The sequence below is a fragment of the Amblyomma mixtum genome, chromosome 2, assembly GCF_055824585.1.
Source record: "Amblyomma mixtum isolate Tamu chromosome 2, ASM5582458v1, whole genome shotgun sequence".
Taxonomy (NCBI): domain Eukaryota; kingdom Metazoa; phylum Arthropoda; class Arachnida; order Ixodida; family Ixodidae; genus Amblyomma; species Amblyomma mixtum.
Window position 1 is genome coordinate 302,982,366 of NC_143013.1, and position 22,853 is coordinate 303,005,218.

A 22,853-nucleotide genomic window follows, 5' to 3' on the forward strand; every position below is an offset into this window, starting at 1 on the left:
AGCGCAGTCAACACAGCCTCTTCAGAACAGTGCTCAGTACCGCGCTTGTAACAGGCGTTGATAGAATCGGCGGGAAACGCGGGACCTACGAGCCTGCTCGTGAGATACTGCGATTAATTATGGGGGCGCAGGTTTGTAAGACACCACACCAAGGCGTTATGCTTGCCGGTTTCGATGCATACGCCTTTGCAGCTTCTTTTGAAAATATCAGCAGGTGATTCTCAATCCACTAAGCGCCCCACATTGTCGCTTTATTGATATCCTTTAACTTGTGCATACGTTGGCAAAAAGTACGATGTTATAAAGTGCAGACATGCCGGATGAACAGAATATGCCGTTCGCTGCAAGAGCTAAGGCAGAACTTGCAAGACAAAAAATATTGACAAACCTTTAATTTTCTCATAAGGGAAGGCACATGGCTCGCCGGCCGGTGGCTGCGTGATTGCAGCGCGAATAAATGCATTGCAGCCGCTATAATATTCAACATTTCTATAAAATGTGCCCACTTGTAATGCTTCGTCCGTTTTTCCTCTTCGTCGATGCTGCGTCAACTTACGAGCGTGAACAGCGTCGTCTGCTAACGCGCGCTGCACGACGGGATTGCACTGCGCTCCATCGTCGGTCTCCACGGTGGCGCGCACGCGTGTCGTGCTCGTCCCACCCGAATGTACGGCACTGCACGAGTGGCACCCAGCCGAACGTGGGGCACCGCACGAGTGCGTAGAAAACTCCACTAGTGCCGTCAGCCGAAGACACCAGTAGTTTGTCGTCATTACCTTCTGAAAAACGTTTTTTTTTTTGGGTTTTCCTTCTCTTACTCTTGACTTACCTGACAGAAGCCAACAGCCACAGAAACCAAGGGGCACAGGGGATTTTTTTAAATTAATTTATTTATTTTGTGGTGTTGATCAATTTAGATTATTACTTAATGTGTCATCGCTTAAAGCTAATTGATTAGAAAAGCAGAAGAAAAAACAACCACATGCCGCCGGTGGGATCCGAACCCACGACCTCCGAATTACGCGTCCGGTGCTCTACCTCTGAGCTACGGCGACGGCTGTCAAACCTTCTGCTTTCGGGGGTATTTATGTTTACAAGTAACCTAACCTTGAGAGTGTTCATCAGCGCCACCCACGTTCATAAGCGGCGGACGTAGAACGTCCTGATTTACCGCAGGTGTGACGTAGAACGTCATCGAACAGAGAGGGTGGAAGCTGTGTGAGAACCCTCTTATGCTTCCTATGGCATCAAGGCTGCCAGAATCGAGGCCCTCGCTAAGCAATTAAGCAAACAAGGAAGGGGAATGAGGGGCTCGTTGTAAATATGACAGAAGCCAACAGCCACAGAAACCAAGGGGCACAGGGGATTTTTTTTTAATTAATTTATTTATTTTGTGGTGTTGATCAATTTAGATTATTACTTAATGTGTCATCGCTTAAAGCTAATTGATTAGAAAAGCAGAAGAAAAAACAACCACATGCCGCCGGTGGGATCCGAACCCACGACCTCCGAATTACGCGTCCGGTGCTCTACCTCTGAGCTACGGCGACGGCTGTCAAACCTTCTGCTTTCGGGGGTATTTATGTTTACAAGTAACCTAACCTTGAGAGTGTTCATCAGCGCCACCCACGTTCATAAGCGGCGGACGTAGAACGTCCTGATTTACCGCAGGTGTGACGTAGAACGTCATCGAACAGAGAGGGTGGAAGCTGTGTGAGAACCCTCTTATGCTTCCTATGGCATCAAGGCTGCCAGAATCGAGGCCCTCGCTAAGCAATTAAGCAAACAAGGAAGGGGAATGAGGGGCTCGTTGTAAATATGACAGAAGCCAACAGCCACAGAAACCAAGGGGCACAGGGGATTTTTTTTAAATTAATTTATTTATTTTGTGGTGTTGATCAATTTAGATTATTACTTAATGTGTCATCGCTTAAAGCTAATTAATTAGAAAAGCAGAAGAAAAAACAACCACATGCCGCCGGTGGGATCCGAACCCACGACCTCCGAATTACGCGTCCGGTGCTGTCCGACTGGTATATTAAAGAAATTTTCATGAATATGTTTCACTGATTTTGTTATTAGGCCTTTGTGCGCTCATCAACAATCTCGACGTTCGCAGTTCACAATACTGACCGCGGGCATCGCGGCAATCCGTAAACACCAAAATTTTGGCCGATTCGGCTCATAATTTTTTATTCATGGACTCTTTTAGAAGTTCCGCTACTGGTATGTCATTGCTATGTCAGCATACATGCAAGTCTTCCTCAAAAACGCATGTATATCTACTGCTCTACTGAAGCTGCGTACCACAGTTGCACAATGCCTTACAAAGTGAGGTTTGTTTATTAGGTGATGATGATGTTCTAAACTTTATTTTCTTCCAGATAAGGAGACCCCCTACTCCCCGTCCTCGGCATGCAGGCCTTGGTTATGTTGGCTATACCTTGGTGACGGGGGCCGGGACCTCCGCAGGTGAAAAGGTCTTGACTCTATAGTGTACTGTCTTGACTCCTCGCGGCTTCTTCCGCCAGGTGGATGGCTTGTTGCTGTGGAGCAGGGGCCTCGCTCCGCAGCAGGGCTTCCCAGGTTTCTCTACAATTTATATCTGCTTTAGCCCTGGGGAGCTAGCGCATTCCCAGATTATGTGGTCGAGGATCCCTTTCGCCCCACAGTGCTAGCACTTATCGTTTTGTTGCTCGAAGTTCCCAGCTTGGAGGCGCCGCCATGCGATAGACTTTTATCCGGTGGTGGCACTAGTCTCCTTTGTAACCTATAATTTTCAACAATCTCCGTATAATTTTGCACACGCTCGTCCATGTTCCGGCAGTCGGGCAGCTCCACAGCTACCCTGAAGTAGAGAGTTCGGTAAGACAAAGTGTACGTGTAAACAACGTTACTAGGAGTTTGTTCTAGTAACGTTGCCTGTAAAGCCACTGCGTTCGCGGCGCTGCCATCGTGGTGCAGAGAGGTGGGAAATTTGAGTGTAGTACATTCAATTTGCAGAAATTATTTTCTTCATTTCTCCTCTGTTCATTCCTCGAACAGACGGGCTTGACGTCCCGCCTGTTCTCCGCCAGTTAGTTACGTGCAGTGACCGAACGCTCAGCGTGTGCTACCTTGGACGACGATCAGCTGGACGCCCCACTCCAGCTGTTCTGTGCATTGTGTAGTGCGCGTGTGCGTGTACTGTACTCAACCAGACTATCACGCGCGTGCGACCCGCACATTTGTTAATATGTTAATATGCAGATAGACTTATTACAGTGTACCTTTCCCCGTGTCCTTTCTACTATCCCCTCCCTACCAGCTCAGGTGCTTCCAGCAGCGATAGCAGATGCCGGGGAAGCAAAAATCTTTCTTCCATTTATTATTTCATTAAAACCATTTATATACTGCTACTACTTTCTAGGTTTCTCCATATAGTAATTATTATGAGAAGGCAGTTATTGCATTAGTTCTTTTATTATAGTTATGTTCGCTGAGCTTACCTGAATGAAGAATAAGCTTTAACTATGTACTTTCCTTCTACGTGCGGTCATATTGTGGTCATATTTGCGCACTGCATTACTGGGATTTTCCGCGCCGAAAAATTGGAGTTCGTATGGTCTTCCCACTGAAAATTTCTCGCTTCGAGGAGAGAGGGGTGACCGCCCCCTTCCTTTAACTTCGCCACTACAACTGGACGTTCCATTCATAGGTGTTTTAAGTTTGAAAGCATGAGTTCTTAAGTTGTTGGTGCTGTAGGAGATGCGGAGGCGTGACATGGGAGCGCCTGAAACTTCGAAACGGGATGGAGAGAAGAAAGTTGCGACGCTAAACGCGCTCCGTAAATTGCTTCTCTCGCTTAAACCGCTGGCTTATTCGCGCTAGAATTTGACAGAGAGATGGCATTTCACGGAGTCTTGCTTTTAAGATACTAAGTCTAGGTCCAGGTCCAGATTTGATCAGAACTAATTATAAATCCGCGTCGTCTGCAGTATTGGCGACCCGCAAAACAAGCAGTTTTCGCATAGTGCGCGTTTAGCTCTGCAGCAGTCAGTCAGTAGAGTGGCCGCCGTTGCGAAAATTCTTTTTTCGTTGTCCTGTCCATGAGGACGTATATGCAAAGTGCCACCGAATATACGGCGATCACTGCGTTCGACCATCTGGTTTGCTGATATCGCCCTATCCGTGAAAAAGCCCTTTTAGTGCACTGATATGGGACGAGACATAATCGTCATTTAAGTCAGCAGCCATAGCACACAGCGTTCTAGCCAAACAGAGAGATGTGGGCAGCAATGTGGGGGAAACAGGCAAGTTCACATTACAGAACAGCTAGACAGCCTGACCGTCCACATCCAGGACTCGCAAACAGTCTTGTACATTTTACAGAAAACCAGTAACCGATTACAATTACGGCTACTTCATCTGAAGTCTAATATATTTCTGTGGTTATTTGCAACCCATGTAAAGTAATTGGTCAGTTATGGAGATGTAATAAACTGCTATTACATTATTTTTCACCTGCCTTTTATTAGCATACAGTACAAGTATACATGGACGAGAATGAGCAGTTTCACCTGCAGCTGTGTTCCGGATTTCGGTATTTTTTACACGCTTCTTTGTGAAAACATGAGTAGCGACAGTGACCAGTACCTTGCGACACTGATCAGAGAGCCATGCAAAGCGGCGCACTTCGCTGTTGTTTGTGATCTAAAGGGACAAAGCCCCAGCTCACAAACCATGGCATTCCGTTGTACGGGGTTAATCAAATCCAGGCCGCTCGGGCTTGAATGTGCGGACATCCTCGCGCGCGCTTCTCCGCAGATTAAACTGTGTCGCTCTAATTTCTCTAGCGCGACGGAATTCCACGATACACTAGTGTTTGCTACCTAGGTCGTTGCCGATGCTGTACCATTGGTTGCAACTAGTTTTTTTGGAAGAAAAAGTAACAGATTACTAGTAATCGATTTCTGACAAAAAAAAAAGGATTATCGAGAGAAGCTCACCTTACAAAAAGTAATCAATAGATTACAAAATTCGAAGAAAATGTAATTTATTAGAAGCAATCAATTGTTTCTAACTCGTTTTGTAGAAGTCTGCAAACAGACGACGCCGACCGAAATCTTTTGTTCAGAAGTAAACAGTTCATGTGCACGTGCGTACGGTACGCCTCCATCTCTCTCAATCCTGCGACTCGGTGAAGTCAAGGTTATGTCTGGACATAAATCTGGACATGGACTCCTTCCCGGGTGTTGTGTGCGCAGAACAAGGTGCATTATCTGCACGGCCGGACTGGAGCGGTGGTGTACTATCTGTTCGATTTTTCAAGCTAGGCAGCACGTACGGGTGCAGCGGAAAGATGGGAAAGATAAAGGGACAAACAAAGAGGCGAATAACAGTCGACGCACTCGTCGAGTTGCGGATATGCGTGCTGTCTCTCATCGGTGCTCAGAGAGTCCACAGCTCGGATGCGCTTGTACTTAGAAGAGCTACAGAAGGGGTAACTAGTGTGGTTACCTTCGTATACGGTAGGAGGACTACCTTCTGTGGCGAGTGTTTTTCATATCCGTGGTTCGGCTCATGGGGTTTTATTTTCCAGAACGACCCAGGCTGTGAGGGTCGCCGTAGTGGAGGGCTCCGGATAATTTCGACTACCTGGGGTTCTTTAACGTGCACTGACATCGCACAGTCATATCGCACAATCACACCGTTTCGCGTTCATCGAAATGCGACCGCCGCGACCGCGACCGAGCTCGTGTGTTCCGAGGCTTCCCTCGCGGCCAGCCATCCATTCGGGGCAGGAAAGTAGAAACTTCACTTTAAATATGCGGTTTACTCGCACGTCGAGATGCTGCGGCATGCTCACCGCACCTCCAGGGGTTATAGTAGTCAGTCCGCGCATCGGCAAGTCGAGCCTTGGTGCGATCAGTCAAGTGTCCCAGAGAAAGCCGCCGCTGTGGCTCAGTGGTTATGGTGCTCGGCTGTTGACCCGAAAGACGCGGGTTCGATCCCGGCCGCGGCGGTCGAATTCCGATGGAGGCGAAATTCTAGAGGTCCGTGTACTGTGCGATGTCAATGCACATTAAAGAACCACAGAAGTGCTTTCCATTTCACGATGCGAAAGACGCCCTTTGTGGACTCGTGGTAACATGAGACCATTGCGGCTTCACTTCGCTGTCAGCTGCGGGGAATTTGTCTAGAAGCACCACATTGAGAGCTTCCTTCTCTTGCTCTCTGCGTATGTTTCGACTCTTTGATGCGCCGCAGAATGACAGTCTCGTGTTGACAGGGAGGAGAAATCGAAACGAAAAGAAATGGCTTCGACATAATTTTATTACTTGAAGTGCACAGTTATCTGCATGCTCAGACGCAATTTAGGATGCAGACGACTTTTCAATCGTAAAAAAAAAATTGCCGATACTCGCCATTGCTCCAATGAAAATTGCAGAAAGTACACACTGACATTTTTACCTTCTTACGCCTTATAGTTGCCAAGCTCAGTCAGTAAATTATTGCGGCATTATGCTGGCGCCACATTGTTTGCGTTCCGCACTGTCAGTAACAGCACTTTGACCGCCTCATAGCTCTATTTCTGGCAACTGCCTAAAAATAATAGCCTCACACATGGCTTTCCTTTGTGAACAGCTACAGCTCGTGCCTGCAAATGGTTCGTGAAGGTTTTACAAGGTTTTGTCGAGGGAGAAAAGCTGGTTTGTTAGCCTAGTTATAGAACTGACAAAGTATTTAGACGTGAGTCTTGGGCATTATAGACTCAAAGCAATTGTAGTTGCGAGTCTCAATCCGTGACATATTAAAGATGTTTTCATGCTTTACCCTTCTTTGCCGAGTCATTTCCGTTCTTGTCATGTCTGTAATAGTAATATATTAGCGGACACTGCAGTGTTTTCACAGAACGCTGTACCGTCGGCTTTTTGCGTATGTTGAGGAACGTTTCTATGTCATCGTATATTAGCGGTGGCGAAACGTACATGATTCGAGTACAACGCTGACTCAAGGGGTTGGGCTTGGCAATGCACCGACTGGTTTCAGAACACAGTGGTGAGCTAGCTAGAGTTGTGAAGAAGGAACAGACAGATGAAGTGCAGGTGAAACTCGATTGCAGCGCCCTCGCTACGATTAACACCGTAATTAACGCTGTGAGTGACTAAAAGCTGCGCTTGTTTATAAAGGCTCATCTCCATGGGCACATCCGAGGCGCGCACGATCGCAGCGCCTACGCGCCCAGCGCCGCGCCGCGACAAGCGTCGGAAACGCAACTCGATGGCCTGTACAAGATGCCGAAAGAAGCGCGTTCTCTGATTGGTCACATCGACGGAAAACCAGTGAGCCACTTCCGGCCAGCTCGCGTCTGCGCCTCGCGCATGCGCAGATCGGCTCCGGCACGTACGCGTAGGCGCTGCGCTCGTGCGCCTCGGATGGCCCCATGGAGATGCGCCTTAGCGTTCAGAGCATCCACTGCAAACCGCGAACGTTCAGAACCGAGCGATGTCACAGAGTTGCAGCACATACATCCGTAGGAAATTGATAGGTAATTGTTTTGGCTGTACAGCGGGCGTCCGGAACATACATTTAGTTCATTGAGCGAAAATAAAGCCTATGAGTAGTATATTTTGTAACTTTTCGCCTAAAGTGTGCCCACATATCTTGACCCCGTAAGCTCACCGCAGAAGTATTAGCACAGTCGGCCAGACGCAGATTTTGTCTGTTAGGTAGCGCTATAGCCTCCGCTCATATTACCAGTAAAATTTTAGTTTTCTATAGGGCCAGTTGAAAACAACGAGCAAAATTTCACAAAAAAAATGTGCGAAAAAAAGAACAGTCCATGTTTCCTGCACTTAAAAAACGTCGTGCCGCAAAAGGCCTCTTAAAAAAAAAACACACATTTCAGATTGTTGCTATTCTCTCCTGTAGATGTCTATTAAGTGGATGTTCCTCGGACATACATGTCCATACAGTTTTGTTATCTGTTAATTTTATCGTTTCACTCGTTATAATTATTACACTGTTGGCGTGAGGACACCTACAAATTAGTTTCTCCTCCACATGAAGTACTTCAGATGTCCACGAAGAATATCTCCGACACCGATTCGCAGGCATCTACTCTGCACCTGGAAATTGATATTGAGGACGTGTGGACGTGCAGCATGAAAGTCCGCACGAGCGAAAGGTTTAATTTGAGGCGTTCGTTCTGTAGATATTCGGGCACATGCATATTCGGTACGTGAAGAACAATGTTTCTGTGTCACTCAGTGAAATTTGGGACTTGTGGCTTAATAATACAGATTTATGTTCACTGAGTCGAGTTAGTCTGCCGAGGAATTTTTTCTCGCTTCAGCAATGCAATAATGTACTGTGCACAGCGGTACCCAATTAAAGTGATAAAAAGAATACCACGTCGTGTGACAGTTGCTGTTGCCATGAAGAGAAAAGAGTGCCAGCGGTTGTAAACCTGTAAAAGCGACTTGTTATGTCCCTGCAGTGAAACTGTTAACCATTCAGTAAGCGGAATCGGTTCAAGCCGTGCGCAGACCAACCCAGTCGTCGCGTCGAGGTCGCTTCTCGTAGATTTCGTCGGGCACAAGTCCGGGTGTTGTAGCTCTTAACATTTTGTACACCTTGTGCGCGACATAAATCACTGCGCGATAGAAATCGCTTCGGTCAGGTACTTGAGGCCGTAGTTTAAGCGCGGTTAATGCGCTACTAGGACGCGCAAGGTGCCATTGAAACGTTGCCAGCCTTCGCCAGAAGCGTGGAATTCCCCATCTCGGCCCAAGCTGGGAAGGTTGAAAGGCCGAAAGTCCACTCTCCCAAAGTGTTGATGGCGATCATTTCGATGACGATACAGGCGATGTTCATCACAATTCCAGCCTTTACCTGAAAAAGCATAAAAAGGGAAAGTCAGGGGCCGTTAATGAAATGATTATTTTCATGGTAATTCATTTTTTTTCCTGACGTCATGGCCTAAGGAGACGCCTGTGACGTCTCCGCTGGCTATCGTATCAAAGCCATGCTTAATAAGTGGCAAAGGGGAAGAAGAGGAGAACGTAAAAATAAAAACACAGAAAATGCAGCCCCAGGAGCGAAAACTTTACATGGATATCATTCCTTGAAGAAATTTTCTCGACAGCACTATAAAGCTGGTAACCCGAATTTCATAACGATACATACGATATTAGAAGTGACGCATAAGAAACTGGGAGGAATGAGGACGCGAAACCATTCCTCTTTCCAGAAATTACGCTCGCCGAGGATGCATTCCAAGCCACGCTGCAGGCCTCGCAAGACTACCCTTTAGGGTGTATACTTTTGACGGTGTTGTACGTGTAAAACAGAATATGTGTTGTGAAAAAAAATATGCGCAGGAGTGAAAATCCTTGTGGAGCCTCCAAAAGCCGCCATTTTTTGCAAAGCATGGAAATTCGTTATGTGAGAAAAAATTAATCCTGCCGATATGCAAGTCAATTTAAAATTATCTTTGGTGTTCGCTGGCTGAATAATTCGTTTAAATCCTAAAAATGTAACTCCTAAAAGTGTTTTACATGAAGTATAGACATGCAGATTTTTTTTCCGGTCGGTTGTTGGCCAAAGAGGTGCAATGACAACAAATGGTTGGCTCGAGAAGCCCGGCGTCTTTCTGATCCGGCAGAATATATGCCAGTTGGCTTACCATTTCTTTGAGCTTCATGTTGCCGTGCTCGTAAACCATGGCGTTGGGAGGCGTCGCGACGGGCAGCATGAAGGCGAACGACGCCGACACGGTGACGGGTATCATGAGGAAGAACGGGTGAATCCTCAAGGCTTGCGCCTGAAAAGTTAACAAAAATTTAATGCGCCACGGGTACAGAAGGAACCAGACCACATGTTCCTTACTTCTGTTGCGAAAGCAACACTACGTGAGTCGCTGAGCCATTTCGCGGAGCTGACGAAAGGCCACACTGCGCATGCGCGAGGAGCAGTGACGTCACACGGCGAACAGCTGGCGCGCCGCCGCTGCGCGGGTGACTAAGTGCCGCCGCACTCGCCAGTTGCGCATGCGCAGTAGCGGCGCATAGCTAGCGTGCCGGGGCCGCCGCCGCTGCCGCGCGCTCTCCATCGCCTCTCTCTCTCTCCTCGTTGCTTTTGCAATCATCCAGGTTTAACCAGAGCTAAACCACTGCCAATTTTTTTCATTTTCTTTTCATCGCCACAGATCTAGATTCTCACACTGAACAGACATACCGCACGTTGTCTCTCACTTTATGGCGAAATGTTCCCGTGTCTAATGCTAGTTTCGAACTTTATAAAAAGACAATATATTACTTTAGACATCTTTGTCCGAAAATCCCAGATCGATCATTCTAGTATATCGTGCGTCATAACGTCTCCTCTTTGCTCACGATGTGCAGAAGACAGAAGAGGGGAATTTAAACAAAGTAGAAGCAATGCAAGGCGGAACTTACGCCCTGAACGAACATCCAGGTAACCCCTAGCCTGTGCTAACCTTCAAACCAGGAATCATCGGCGTTAAATGAAATGCAAGCAGCATAATAGAAACACAAATGCAAAAATACAAAGTATAAGTTGCTAAAGAAAAATGCTGGAAAGGTCCTTTAACATTTCCACATAGTGAATTTCGCGATATCGAAATGTAAATCCAGCTCGCTAGGATTAAGTCTTCATGAAATAAAATCTTCTCGTTTTGCTATCCCATTTCCATAGTCTTGTTCACGTTTCACTTGGCGCTGACAGTAGATTTTTTTCTCGTCATCAGGCTCCAAACTTTGTGCGCTTGTTATGAAATATCTCTACTAGTGCCCTTTCAGAAGCAGGACGGCGTCTAAAGCAATCTAGGTATCCACATTACGGCGCTTGAAGCGGCGATTAAAGCCCTGAAGTGTCGCTTTAGGAGGGAGAGAGGAAGATAGAGATACAGGCAGAACTTATTGACAGTTAAAGCAGACAGGTCGACCGAGGCAAGCGTGCTGTAGCCATGTCACGTGCTGGGGGAAAATGGGGAAGAAGGGAGGCATGCACTCCTTCTTGCCTCTTTCCCAGAGCAATGTGACATATAGTTCCTCTTCTTTTTCCGCAATTTTTGTTTCGATACTCTTTCACTGTATCGTCTGAACGACAATAAGTCCGTCTGCAAAACGCTAAGCTGGCCATGGCTCCTTATGAACACCAACTTTCTCAGCTTAATTGTCACCCTTACAGCCAAGATGTGTTTCACAAGGCTCTGTTTAACAAGGCTGAGACTTACGAGGTAGCTTGTGATGGGCAGGAGCACGCTGGCGGTCGCCGTGTTGCTGGCGATCTCGGTGACCGTGGTGGTGAAGATGCACAGAACGGCCACCAGCAATACCGGGTGCAGCACGTCCAGTCCCGTCAGGTACTGACCCAGCATTTTGGAGAGACCAGATTTCTGCAATGAGGCGCGGCGTGATTTCGCGTGCTTGGATTCGATGCACTTGGAGGATAACTGAACACCGACGTTCACGAAAACGATGTTTACCCCTTCCTTAACACGCCTCGGTGACTCAGTGGTTATGGCGCTCTACTGTTGACCCGAAAGAGGCGGGTTCGATCCCGGCTGCGACGATCTAGTTTCGATGGAGGTGAAACTCTAAAGGCCCGGGCATTGTGCGATGTCAGTGCTCGTTAAAGATTCCCAGGTGGTCGAAATTACCGGAGCCATTCACTACGGCGTCCCACATAGCCCGAGTCGCTTTGAGACTTCAAACCCCCATAAACCATTACCACCTTCCTTAACATTCCTTAAGCCGTAACAGATCCAGGACCGGACTAACAAACTGCAACTGTATTATGTGTTCTAAACCATCCCGAAGCAGCTCTCGGTCAGCTGACCACACTTGCTGCATTCGCTCACGCTAAGGAGGAGTAAGAGGAAGCACGTCGTTAAGGTTTAGATCTACCTTGGAACGTGTATGACGGGCAGGTGATGGACAATGTCAAGGTTAGCGAGAACAAAAACATGCGTAACGGTACTTAAGACGACTATTAAGATTTTTACGCTTTTGAAGACTTTCACCTGTGTTAGGATGAGGCATTTATAGAAAAAATAATGAATGCACATAAGGAGCGGATTATTGCTAAAGTTACATGGTTTCATAAAAGTCAATGTTCGGACGACTCCCAACATAGCGTCTGTGATAGCTATGGTAATCACTCGACGCTTTACTTCTTTAGCTGCTTCTACACAGCCACGGCGTGCAACTGATCAGATCCCCCCCCCCCCCCCCCTTACCCGTTTACCCCCAAAAATAAAAAAAAAATTGGAGGGGACACTTAAGCTTCGCCTTAAGGGTATGACGCGATAACGTTAGTGGGTTAATGACCATATATGCAGAATTGGTCATTGCCTATACTTCACATTTATAGATCGGGGCGAGTCCACATACCACTACCAGCTCTGTGGCGCAGCGGTTAAGTAATGCTTAACTGCACTGCGATGACAGGTGCTGCCATAGGTGAGGCTTGTGTGACCCTACCGATGTACGGGCAACCTCTCGAGACCAATCATTAATTTAACTGCCACCTGCCACGGTGAGCAGTTTGCTCACAATCCGGTGGGTTGTAATTACGCCACAAGGTCACGTGACTTACATGGCCCACCTTCCTCCTAGGTTGCTTCTCTGGGGATTTTTCGCTAAGGGTCAACGATGTCGACGACGGCGACGCCGGATTTTCCGCGGCACGAGTTCCTTAACGCTATCGCGTTAAAAAGAAAAGGCTGAACAAAAAGTTGTAGCATATATTACAGCCACACGAAACTATCCTGGACGCCATGCTCAACCGATAGGTGATAATAACGTACAAAATAGCAGAATCGTTGTGATGGTTCCGAAGTCTTCAATATGACTGTGCATAAATAGCAGAGCTTAGATCATCAGTCCCAGTAGCTTCGATCTTCGACATATCGGCGCGAGTAGAGTATGGTCGAAAAGCTCGCGGAAATTGCTTCCAGCGCTCTGCATTTCACCGTACCAAGCTCTGCTATTGTCCCACCAGGGCTAATTCGGGCTACCGAAGTTCGTTGAGCGCCCCGAGGAAGACGACGTACCTTGGACGCCTCTGCCATGGAGAAGCTTCCACCCATGAGAAGGAGTACGCCCCAGGGGATTTTCCGCTGCACCACGTTCCACTCGAGCAGCGCCGGGCCCTGAGGATCGGCCACCGGCCGCGCCGGAACCAGGAACAGCACGCTCACGAACAGCATAGCTGGCGTCGCGTCCTTGATTTTCCTGCACTTCGCCACGACGCACTGTGCATTGTCGCATTCGCGAGGGAAACAAGTGTCACTGCACTTTGTGCTCTGCGCTCTCCAGAAACAGCCTACTGGAAAGCGTCAGACACCGATATGCCGTAGAGGCCCGAGCTGCCGCTATGATCAGCTATATTAGAGGAACGATCCCTGAAGAGAACCACGTAGATGTACCAGTTAGAACCACACAGAACAACGTATAACCACGTGGAACCACGTGGACGTAGCCGAACACGGTAGCAACACTTTCGAAGGCTTGTGATGAAGTGTGAAATTACATCGAAGCTACTTTTCTCTACGACGTTCTCTCTGTGAATCGCATTGTACCATCATAGGGGGCTTCATATGACCCGACGAATTAAGAACTTCGAGAACTCACTTGCCAAGTGCGAAAAAGGAAGACCAGCCGGTGACAACATAGGGGTCCCGGAAGAACCACAGCAATACGATGATGACGAAGATGAACAACACGGCTCCTTCGTGGAACCTAGAAAAATCGGCGCCGCTTAGTTAATTCGTGCTCCCGAACAAAAAAAGTTATGAACGCGAAAAGAGCATTAATGCTGTCAAGGCATCTGTGCTCAGATTCCGAGCGAAAATTGACGTGGTAAAAGACCAAATCGTCGTACCGAAATTACATTAGCTGCTTGAGGTGCTAGGTGATTGCCACAGCCTACAGGAATACGATTAATATCATCATACATGGCGGATCTATCAATGATGTATTGATTTCTACGAGGCCCATGCGCTACCAGATCATGCTCTATACAAGCAAACTGATCAACAAGTGATATGAGCACTATTAGCGCACTATGCTCTGAATATACACAGGGAAAAATTTGCTATTCATGACTTATACAAGAAAAAATTATGGTGGTGTTTCGTGCCAAAAATTCCAGGCGGTCGACTTGAAGGGGCCCCAAAACCCTACAAGAACAGCACGAGCAGCATTTAATACGCATTTCTCGCGCTCGCCTTTATGAAAAGTGCGAATAGGAAGAAGTAGTAACACCTTACCTTTAGCCTGAAGAAATAGAATGCAATATCTTTAGCGAAAGGTTGGAAATATACACTAATCTAAAAGCCAAAGTAGCTACTCCAAAATAGCTTTGTCTTCTAATTAATGCTTAATTTCAGTGCAATACAGCTGCAAGTCTGCGGTCTTCGCTAAAAGTGCCAGTTAAGAATCTGTCGCCAATATTTTCAGCTGTTTTAAGAGCGAATGGTGCCCGTCTTCCGATGCCGCGTTTCTGTATGGCTTTTCCGGGCAGTATTAACCACACAGGGATCATACTCACGATAATGCTCCGAGATCATTGTAGCGTTTCTTGATAGCAGCTCGAACGCTTTCCGGGCTCAGATCTTGTCCGCGTAACCTAAAACGTTGAATGCAGTAATTTAGGCAAGCTGTAGCACGAAACAAAGCCCGTTTTAGCGCTGAATGTGGTTTTAGATTCACACTTTGGATTCAGCTTGATTGCTACGAGCAACTTGAAAAGCGTTCAAATAAGACTGTGGCTTGACGTAAAACCTCGGAGTGCACGTTAGAGTCAAGTGCGATTAAGATGCAAGAATTTCTCAAAGCTTCACCACAAAATAATGATGAGTCGTCAGATGTGTATTCTCTTATTTAAGATGATCAAAATATCTTTGCTTGACGTTAATCGAATTTTACCTGGCATCTGTTCGCCGGCACAGTAAACTTCAAAAGGTGCCAGACCATATAAAGAGAATTTATTCAAGCCGATGATTCCGTGAGACACTTAGTGAAACTATGATGACCGGTTGATTATGTGGCAGAGAGCTCGCACAAAAAGATTCAAGGCGTTACGTACCACGTGTGAAATATGCTCGGACTAACTGAATCCCAGATTAGGTAGGAGTACAGACGTTTTAAATGCCTGGACAAATCGCACAGACACTGCCGATACCTAGACCAACTCGGGCACAAAGTGCCAATACAGAACCCAGGAAAAATCGTACAGCAGACATAAACATGCACCAAAAAACAACGTACATGGTCCTGAATCCGCACATGTGTCACTTCAAAGAGTGGAACCATCTGTGACCAAACCGGCGGAGCTTCTGCAAGGCACTTGCAGCTATGGAGACTTGAGACAGCTATGATTCTCTTACTGTTTAAATCCTTTAGAGCCCCTGTAACGCCATATTAGCCCTACTACACATCTCCTAATACTGTTGTTCCCGTAACATGTGAAGTCGTCGGGAACTTTTAAAATGCGCTGTACTCTGCAAGATCTGAGGCTGACACATTTTTCGTGAAGTTCCATGGGACCTCACGTAAGCCATGGAGCCGCACAAGTGAGGTTACATGTCAGAATACGCTGATGGCAGAGAAGGGTACTGGTATGTAGCACGGTATGTGGGATTTAACGTCCCGAAGCGGCTCAGGCTATGATGAACCCCATAGTGGAGGGCTCCGGATTAATCTAGACCACCTGGCGATCTTTAAATCTTTAACGTGCACTGACATTGCACATCCCACATGCGCCCTTTGCTTTTGTGTTTCACTTTCATTGAAACGTGGACCAGCATTGAACCCGGGCCCTGCCGCGTGCAGTGAGCACTGACTCATCCCAGCTCTTCTGGCTCGGAGACTAACCAGCCGCTGCTGCGATTCAAGGAAATTATAACGCATTATAGCGACATCCACCGCCTTTTCCCGGCCCCTGCAAAGGGGTTGAGTAAGACGGAGGAGCGAACTTTAAGGCGCCTGCAGACAGGTACTCTACTCTGTCCTGCAATCTTAAAGCATTACGATCCTAACACGGATGGGCGATGCCCACACTGTGGGGAGACCTGTGATATCTTCCACATGGTGTGGGCGTGTACTCAAAATCCCCACCTCCCCCCTTCCCCTACCCCTTCCAGAGAGGCATGGGAGACTGCCCTTCTCAACTGCTCCTCGCTTGAGTCCCAAAGGGCTCTGGTGAAACGGGCGAGAGACGGGGCATTGTCATGCGGTGTCCCGGACTAGGGACGCCGACCATGTAGCGCGGCCACTCTGTGGCTCCCAAACTCTATTTCAGAAATTAAAAGTTTTCACCACCACCACCTTTTGGGCACGAACTGGAAGTAGAGATAGAGCCAGGCGAAGACCACGCACACGATCATGGTCGGCACGTTGTAAATCATCCAGGTGGCGAAGCTCAGGCTGCCGGACTTGGGGTACAGTCTGCAGCGCAGAATCGAAGTGACACCACATATATAATACATGACGAAAAGATGCGATAGCCATTGCATAAGGCCATTTTTAAATTATTAACAAAAAAAATTGTTTTTGAGGAAATGAACGGCGCAGTAACTGTCTCGCTCCTCGGTGGACACCTCAACCACGCCGTGAGGGTAGGCAGGAAGGAGGTGGTGAAAGAAGAAAGAAATAGGTGCAGTAGTAGATGTAAAACAAAAAAAATGGGAGGAAGAGAGGAGAAATAAGCGAAATAAGAAGCGTTTGGGGAGAGGGCGAGGCACGTGCGAGCAAGACGCACTTCGTCCTTATGTTCGCCACTGCGTAGAGGTCCTTGACTGCTTCATACGCCATACGGGGCCCTGTGGATCGACGCACGAGCTTTGCGGGGAGCCCGAGGGAGCGAACGCCGGGGAACAGCCTTCGTCGGAATGAACGGAAGCTCTGAGATCGCGAATATGTAGCTTGTGCAACCGTGGATAGAACAGAGTGCGAATGCCGGCGTCAGGCGGCAATGGATGCAGCGGAGAAGAAACTTTCGGTATGCAGCACGTCAGCAGGAGGCCAAGCAGCAAAACCCGCTAACGTGCAGCGGTAGGCATAGAGGAGGAACACGCTGAGAACGCTGGCCGCAAACGCGCCGTTCGTCGGCCCATTTTTCTTCATATTTTGTACGAACAACCAAGGATTGGAATTACCTTTCTACTGCTGCTATCTTCTATTGGCATGAAGTGGCACGACCACTTCAAGCGCTTCATTGAACAACTCATCTATAATTAGACGCCTACCAGTCATGCAAAACTCTTTACAGGAGCATTAATATAACAAAAATACAGCATTGTGTGTCACCGAAGCAATCGCTGATATTGGCTTCACAGGTGACAACCTAGCTCACCAATCCACCTTATTAAGGTGACAACCATCCGGTGAGTATTTTTTTTTGTTATTTAGAAACGTGTTTTAACTTATAATGTGCTTAACAAAAGCCGCACTGAGAGCAAGAACGTGCACAAAACAAAGCGATGGTAGTAAAACCGTTTTAAAACACCACCGTTAAGGCGGAAAACCGCAACCTTTCTAATTATCTGAAGCTCTTTTTGGTGTGTGCTTGTCTACGGCATTGACAGGCACAGTTTCCTTACGCGCGCTGCCATTTTTGACATAGTTTAATAACTGCCTCAGAAGAACATGAGATACCGCAGGCCGGAAAGCAGTAGCCTCTTGACTTCCGCACACGTGCCCTTAATGACACACACAGAAACAAGTGCTCCTGGTGGAATTTATGAAGATACGTCTGTAAGCGTCTTTAAGCATCTGTACGCGTGCACTAGAGTTTCTGCAGACTGTGGGCTAAAGCGAAAGAGGCGGACCGGCAACGAATACATTCGTGAGGAGTACGCGTCCTGTTTCGTGAACGGAACACGGCGCATCTTGCGCAGCGAAACATAATTATGCCTTTAACGCGGTCCAACAGTCTAGTCGCCACGTCGGTCCAGCCTGTGAGACGGCGACATGTCACCCCTCCCCATCCGAGCACTCACTCCTCGACGAGACCCATGACGACCAGGTTGGGAGCCGTACCGATGACCGAGCCTGTGCCTCCGATGTTGGACGCGTACGCGATGCCCAACAGCATGGCGTGCCGGTACTTCTCGTAGCTCGACGTCCTGCGTGATAGCGGCACATTAATTCAGAACTGCATGAAAAAAAAAACGGCGATCACAGCACACCATTAAAAGCTGGCGCATTACCAGCAGTTACGTAGTACTCAGTACAATACGAGGGGGGACCCAAAAGAAACCGGACTGAGAGCGCGCTGCCATTCGTAGACGTAGTAGAGAGTTCTACCGCTAGATGGGGTTAGTAGAGACCTTCACGAAACAACTGTGCAGACGGCATAAATTTTCAGGCAAAAATACGAGCGTAGTGTTGTGTTTCGCTTGCAGTTATTTTGTTCCGCCTGCGAAATCTTTATGGCAAATTTAAAAGAACAGAGAGTGTGTTTGAAGTTTTGTTTCCTGGTTGAAAAATCGGCAACGGAAGCTTACCAAATGTTGCAACACGCTTTTAAAGAGGATGCTATGAGCCGCACACAAGTTTTCGAGTGGTTTAGGCGCTTGAAATGTGGTGAGATGAGTGTCTAAGACCATGCTCGTTCTGGGCGTCCTTCAACGTCTCGAAACGATGAAAACGTTGCAAATTCTGTCAAAAAATGAACAAAGATCGTCGTTTCACAATCGACCAGATTTCAAAAGAGACAGGGGTGAGTTGGAGCTCCCGTCAGCGAATTTTGACTGAGCAGTTGCAAATGAGACGTGTTTCCGCTAAATTTCTTCCTCGCATTCTCAGACAGGATCAAAAGAACATTCGATTAAATTTGAGTAGGGATTTAAAAAAAGTGATTGAAAGTGATCCAAACTTCTTGACTAAAGTAATTACAGGTGATGAGAGTTGGTGTTAGGGGTATGACCCAGAAACTAAGCAAGCGTCAAGCCAGTGGAAGTCTCCCAACTCTCCGAGACCAAAAAAAAAAAAAGCAAGGCAGTTTAAGTCGAATGTGAAGGCAATGATCATGTCTTTTGTGATGTTCGTGAAATTGTGCACCAAGAATTTGTTCCCCCTGGCCAGACTGTTAACCAGCACTTTTATTTCGAAGCTTTAAGACGTCTGCGAGAGGATGTGGGGAGGAAACGCAAGGAACGTTGGTGATCAGGTGACTGGTTCCTTCATCACGACAACGCCCCCGCACACACAGCCTTACGAGTGACCCACTATTTGGCCTCTCGTGGATCGACTGTCGTTCCGCACCCTCCCTATTCACGAGACCTAGCCCCGTGCGACTTTTTCTCTTTCCGAGAATGAAGAAAAGTCTAAAAGGGAAGCGTTTTGGTGATGTGGAGGCCGTACAAACAGCTTCGCAAAGGGCACTGGACGATATCAGCGTTGAAGAGTTCCAGAGATGCTTCAAACAGTGGGAAAAAAGACTTGACAAGTACATCGCATTTCATGGAGAGTACTTTGAAGGTGACTGAAGGAATTTTGTGCAAGAGTTAATAAATAACGTTTTTATACAAAATATCCGGTTTCTTTTGGGTCCCCCCTCGTAGTGAGAACATATGGCGAAATGCCGCTGAAAGCTACCAGTAAGAGCTTCCAGCGCCATACCTTGCGTAAGTTTTGTATACAGTAGATATATAGGTCCATTTGCTTTGCGCACATGCACAAAATTTCCCGGATTAGGTCTTTGGATTCAAAATAAATCAGTAGTTATACTATTATTGCTGTCAATCATTATATGTGTATAAACATGGATTCATTTTGCGCGGAATAGCAGCAAGTAACGCTCCATTGACACCACTTCACACATCAAATGACCCGCCACCTTCTCTTCTTCCGCAAGATACGTTCTTTACCCATTTGTCCTAATCACAAGTCAACGCTTCCTTCACGCAATATATCACTACTCCTCAAAGATTCGCTTGCGGGCAGCTTGAGTAAAAGTCATTTTGTCCGCCTCAGAATAGGTCCCGATTGTCTATAGCGCCTAGTGAAAAGGAAGCAGCGGACTCTAGTAAAAAAAATAGGCTTAAGACATGCATTAAAAACCATGAATGCAATTTCACGAAAGAATACTTTACTGAAACCGTTGAGACGTTATGCCTGATGTGTCTGGTACCGGTCATTATGACAGAAAGCAACCATTGGGTACTCACTTAATGCTTGCTCCCCAATTTGAGTTTCAGAGCGCTTTGAATGCCTGCTAAATGTTTGCTTCCTGCTGAAGATATGATACTTATCTCGGAACAGCGCAAAGGGCGAGAAATGGGACAGAGGGGTCTACATAAGCGCTGTCGCATTGTGATTTATGTACAGCAACGAGTAATATAAATGGGAACAGAAAAAGAAGTAACCTAACAGCACGGTGTGTATGGTGCGCACGGTCACGTGACAGTGTCATGTGTCCTCCTTCGCGATGCTCGAAAAAGACAAGCCAGCCAAGCCGAACATCATACACTGTTGAGGACGAGTCATGTGGTACGTAATATAAACGGTGATGTCATGAAGGCATCGACTGTTCATTTATAGTTGACGTTCCTTGTTGTTTTAAAACTTCACTGTACTTGAGCCTTTTCGATGCGTCATTTTCGGCTGAATCATTAATTAGTAGTCTTTAGAAACCACAGACTAAAGGAATTGTTGATGACAGTTCAGCATTCAAATAAGGCACATCAGTGTTGAGCATCGCCAAAGCAGTCAGCCTTTCTAGCTAAGTTGCTCAACACTACACAATTTCATGTATAGTAACTGCTCCGTGAAGATAATAGAAAACTGAGGTCACACAAGGACATTTCCTCAATTACTGGTGAGTTACACTAATACATTATGTCATTAATTTTCAAAGGCGCCATACCACTGCGCGTAGATAATTATTATGAATTCTTATAATTTTTTATTGGTGGTCAGAAAGACACCATCAGGTAAGAAAGCAAGTATACAGTGAACCATCTTCTTGTGGAAGATGGCTCACTATACTTGCTTTCTGACCCGATTGTGCAAAAAATTTGCCTTACTTTGCGTTCACAATTTAATCTGAGACCCCCACCTGCGTTCTTAGGCACTGGCGTAGCTTTGTTAGTTTGTCAAAATAACTTTAAGAGAAGTGTTGCGAAACCAGGATCAACCTGCTGCCTCTTAAAAACCAAAAAGGGACAAACACGACAGAAACGAATGGCATAGACATTTTCTCATACTTTTGGGCATCTTCTTTGGTCTGCATCTCGAAACTTTCGACAGAGGCGTCAGCGTTGTCTGCGGGAAAAGCTTCGTTGGTGTAGCCACTTTCTGGGGAGCCTGCGTTTTTGGTTACACAGATCAAAGTACGTTTTACGCAATCACAGAGTGATTGTGCTTGAGTTCTGTGGTACTTGCTGCTAATTAGCGCTTTCTTCTTCCAACCTCAAAGCAACACATACCTATCTCTTGATTCGTTTCCTGTGCCTAAAGCGTCTCGCGAGCTGCGCACGCGTGCTTAGGGCTGCCGCGCATACTGCGTACGCTTAACTCTTGCTCACCCTTATCTCATGACTTCCTCTTAGGAATACATATACAGGGTGTTTCACCTAAGACTTTCTGCAATTTTTAAAAATAAGCTATTTGAATTAGATGCGCGCTTTTTCTGGCATAGCATTGTCAGTGATGTAGTACATCATAATGCAGCTAAGACGTGCTAACTAGCAGGTTTGTTAACCAATATTTAATAGTTAACTTTTAAACTATTACCGTTGGGCTCCTTAATTATTGAGAGGCATGTAGCCCACCGTAAGTAATGTCCATATCCATTTTTAGAATTTCGAGAACGCGATTATCCTCGGCGCTGTGGCCCAACAAATTTTGGCTATCTCGATGAGTTAGGTTCACTAGAGAGGTTGCTTTGCCTGCAAGCTTCTCAAACCGCATGTATTTTGGCGCGATGTAGGCGAAATTTGTTGGGCCACAGCGCCGAGGATAATCGCGTTCTCGAAATTCTAAAAACGGATATGGACATTACTTACGGTGGGCTACATGCCTCTCAATAATTAAGGAGCCCAACGGTAATAGTTTAAAAGTTAACTATTAAATATTAAATATTGGTTAATAAGCCTGCTAGTTAGCACGTCTTAGCTGCATTATGATGCACTACACCACTGACAATGCTATGCCAGAAAAAGCGCGCATCTAATTCAAATAGCTTATTTTTAAAAATTGCAGAAAGTCTTAGGTGAAACACCCTGTATATGGTCTGCTTTCACTAGCTCAGTCTAGGAAAGGTGTACTTAGAAACGCAGGCGAACAACGGTAAAGATGGCTGCTCCTTAGAGTTAGCTTATTTCTTTATTCCTTGTATCTCTCTGCCATTCTTTAGATGCGGTCTTTCAATCCGTGATCTGCCTCCTCACGTATGCAGTCCGAATTTCTTCGTTTTGTTTTTATTCATGGCGATTTGAAACATTCCCAAGAAGTGGACACGGCCTCTCCTCATCGTACAGAGGTATTCAGAAGCACGATGTCATTTCTACCGTAACGTTTGAATCAAAGTGGCGATTTTAGTCAACGCGGGATTTTTGCTATTGCACGCCGTAACACACAGATAGGAAGAATTAAGGTTAGACAAAAATATTTCGTGCTGCTCACCGCTCCTGAGATTCTGTTCAGAGTTTTTCTTGCAAATCTCGTTGACGACAGCGTCTACGATGGGCAGCACCATGAGCGTGGTCGCCATGTTGCTCAGCCACATCGACAGGAACATCGAGGTGATCATGAAGCCCAGAAGGAGCCTGCGGAAGTGGAAGAACACAGAATACTGATGAACGTGCGAACAACGTTAGGCAAACTGACAGACCA

General features: G+C 46.7%; 1 protein-coding gene across 2 annotated transcripts in view; it reads right to left on the minus strand.

The window, feature by feature from the left end:
* Positions 1-6,297: 6,297 nt before the first annotated feature.
* The window catches only part of LOC149364737 (Na(+)/citrate cotransporter-like), a 41,074-nt gene continuing 24,518 nt past the window's right edge, over positions 6,298-22,853 (minus strand). For both annotated transcript variants that reach the window (XM_089574673.1, XM_089574674.1), the window contains exons 5-14: positions 22,644-22,786; positions 21,224-21,323; positions 18,014-18,139; positions 16,341-16,460; positions 14,563-14,640; positions 13,644-13,751; positions 13,064-13,244; positions 11,243-11,404; positions 9,671-9,808; positions 6,298-8,877 (exon numbers count right to left, since the gene is read on the minus strand). In XM_089574673.1, coding sequence (XP_089430799.1) covers positions 8,704-8,877; positions 9,671-9,808; positions 11,243-11,404; positions 13,064-13,244; positions 13,644-13,751; positions 14,563-14,640; positions 16,341-16,460; positions 18,014-18,139; positions 21,224-21,323; positions 22,644-22,786 — 1,330 coding nt within the window. In that variant the 3' untranslated portion in view covers positions 6,298-8,703. The remainder of the gene's footprint in view (positions 8,878-9,670; positions 9,809-11,242; positions 11,405-13,063; positions 13,245-13,643; positions 13,752-14,562; positions 14,641-16,340; positions 16,461-18,013; positions 18,140-21,223; positions 21,324-22,643; positions 22,787-22,853) is intronic.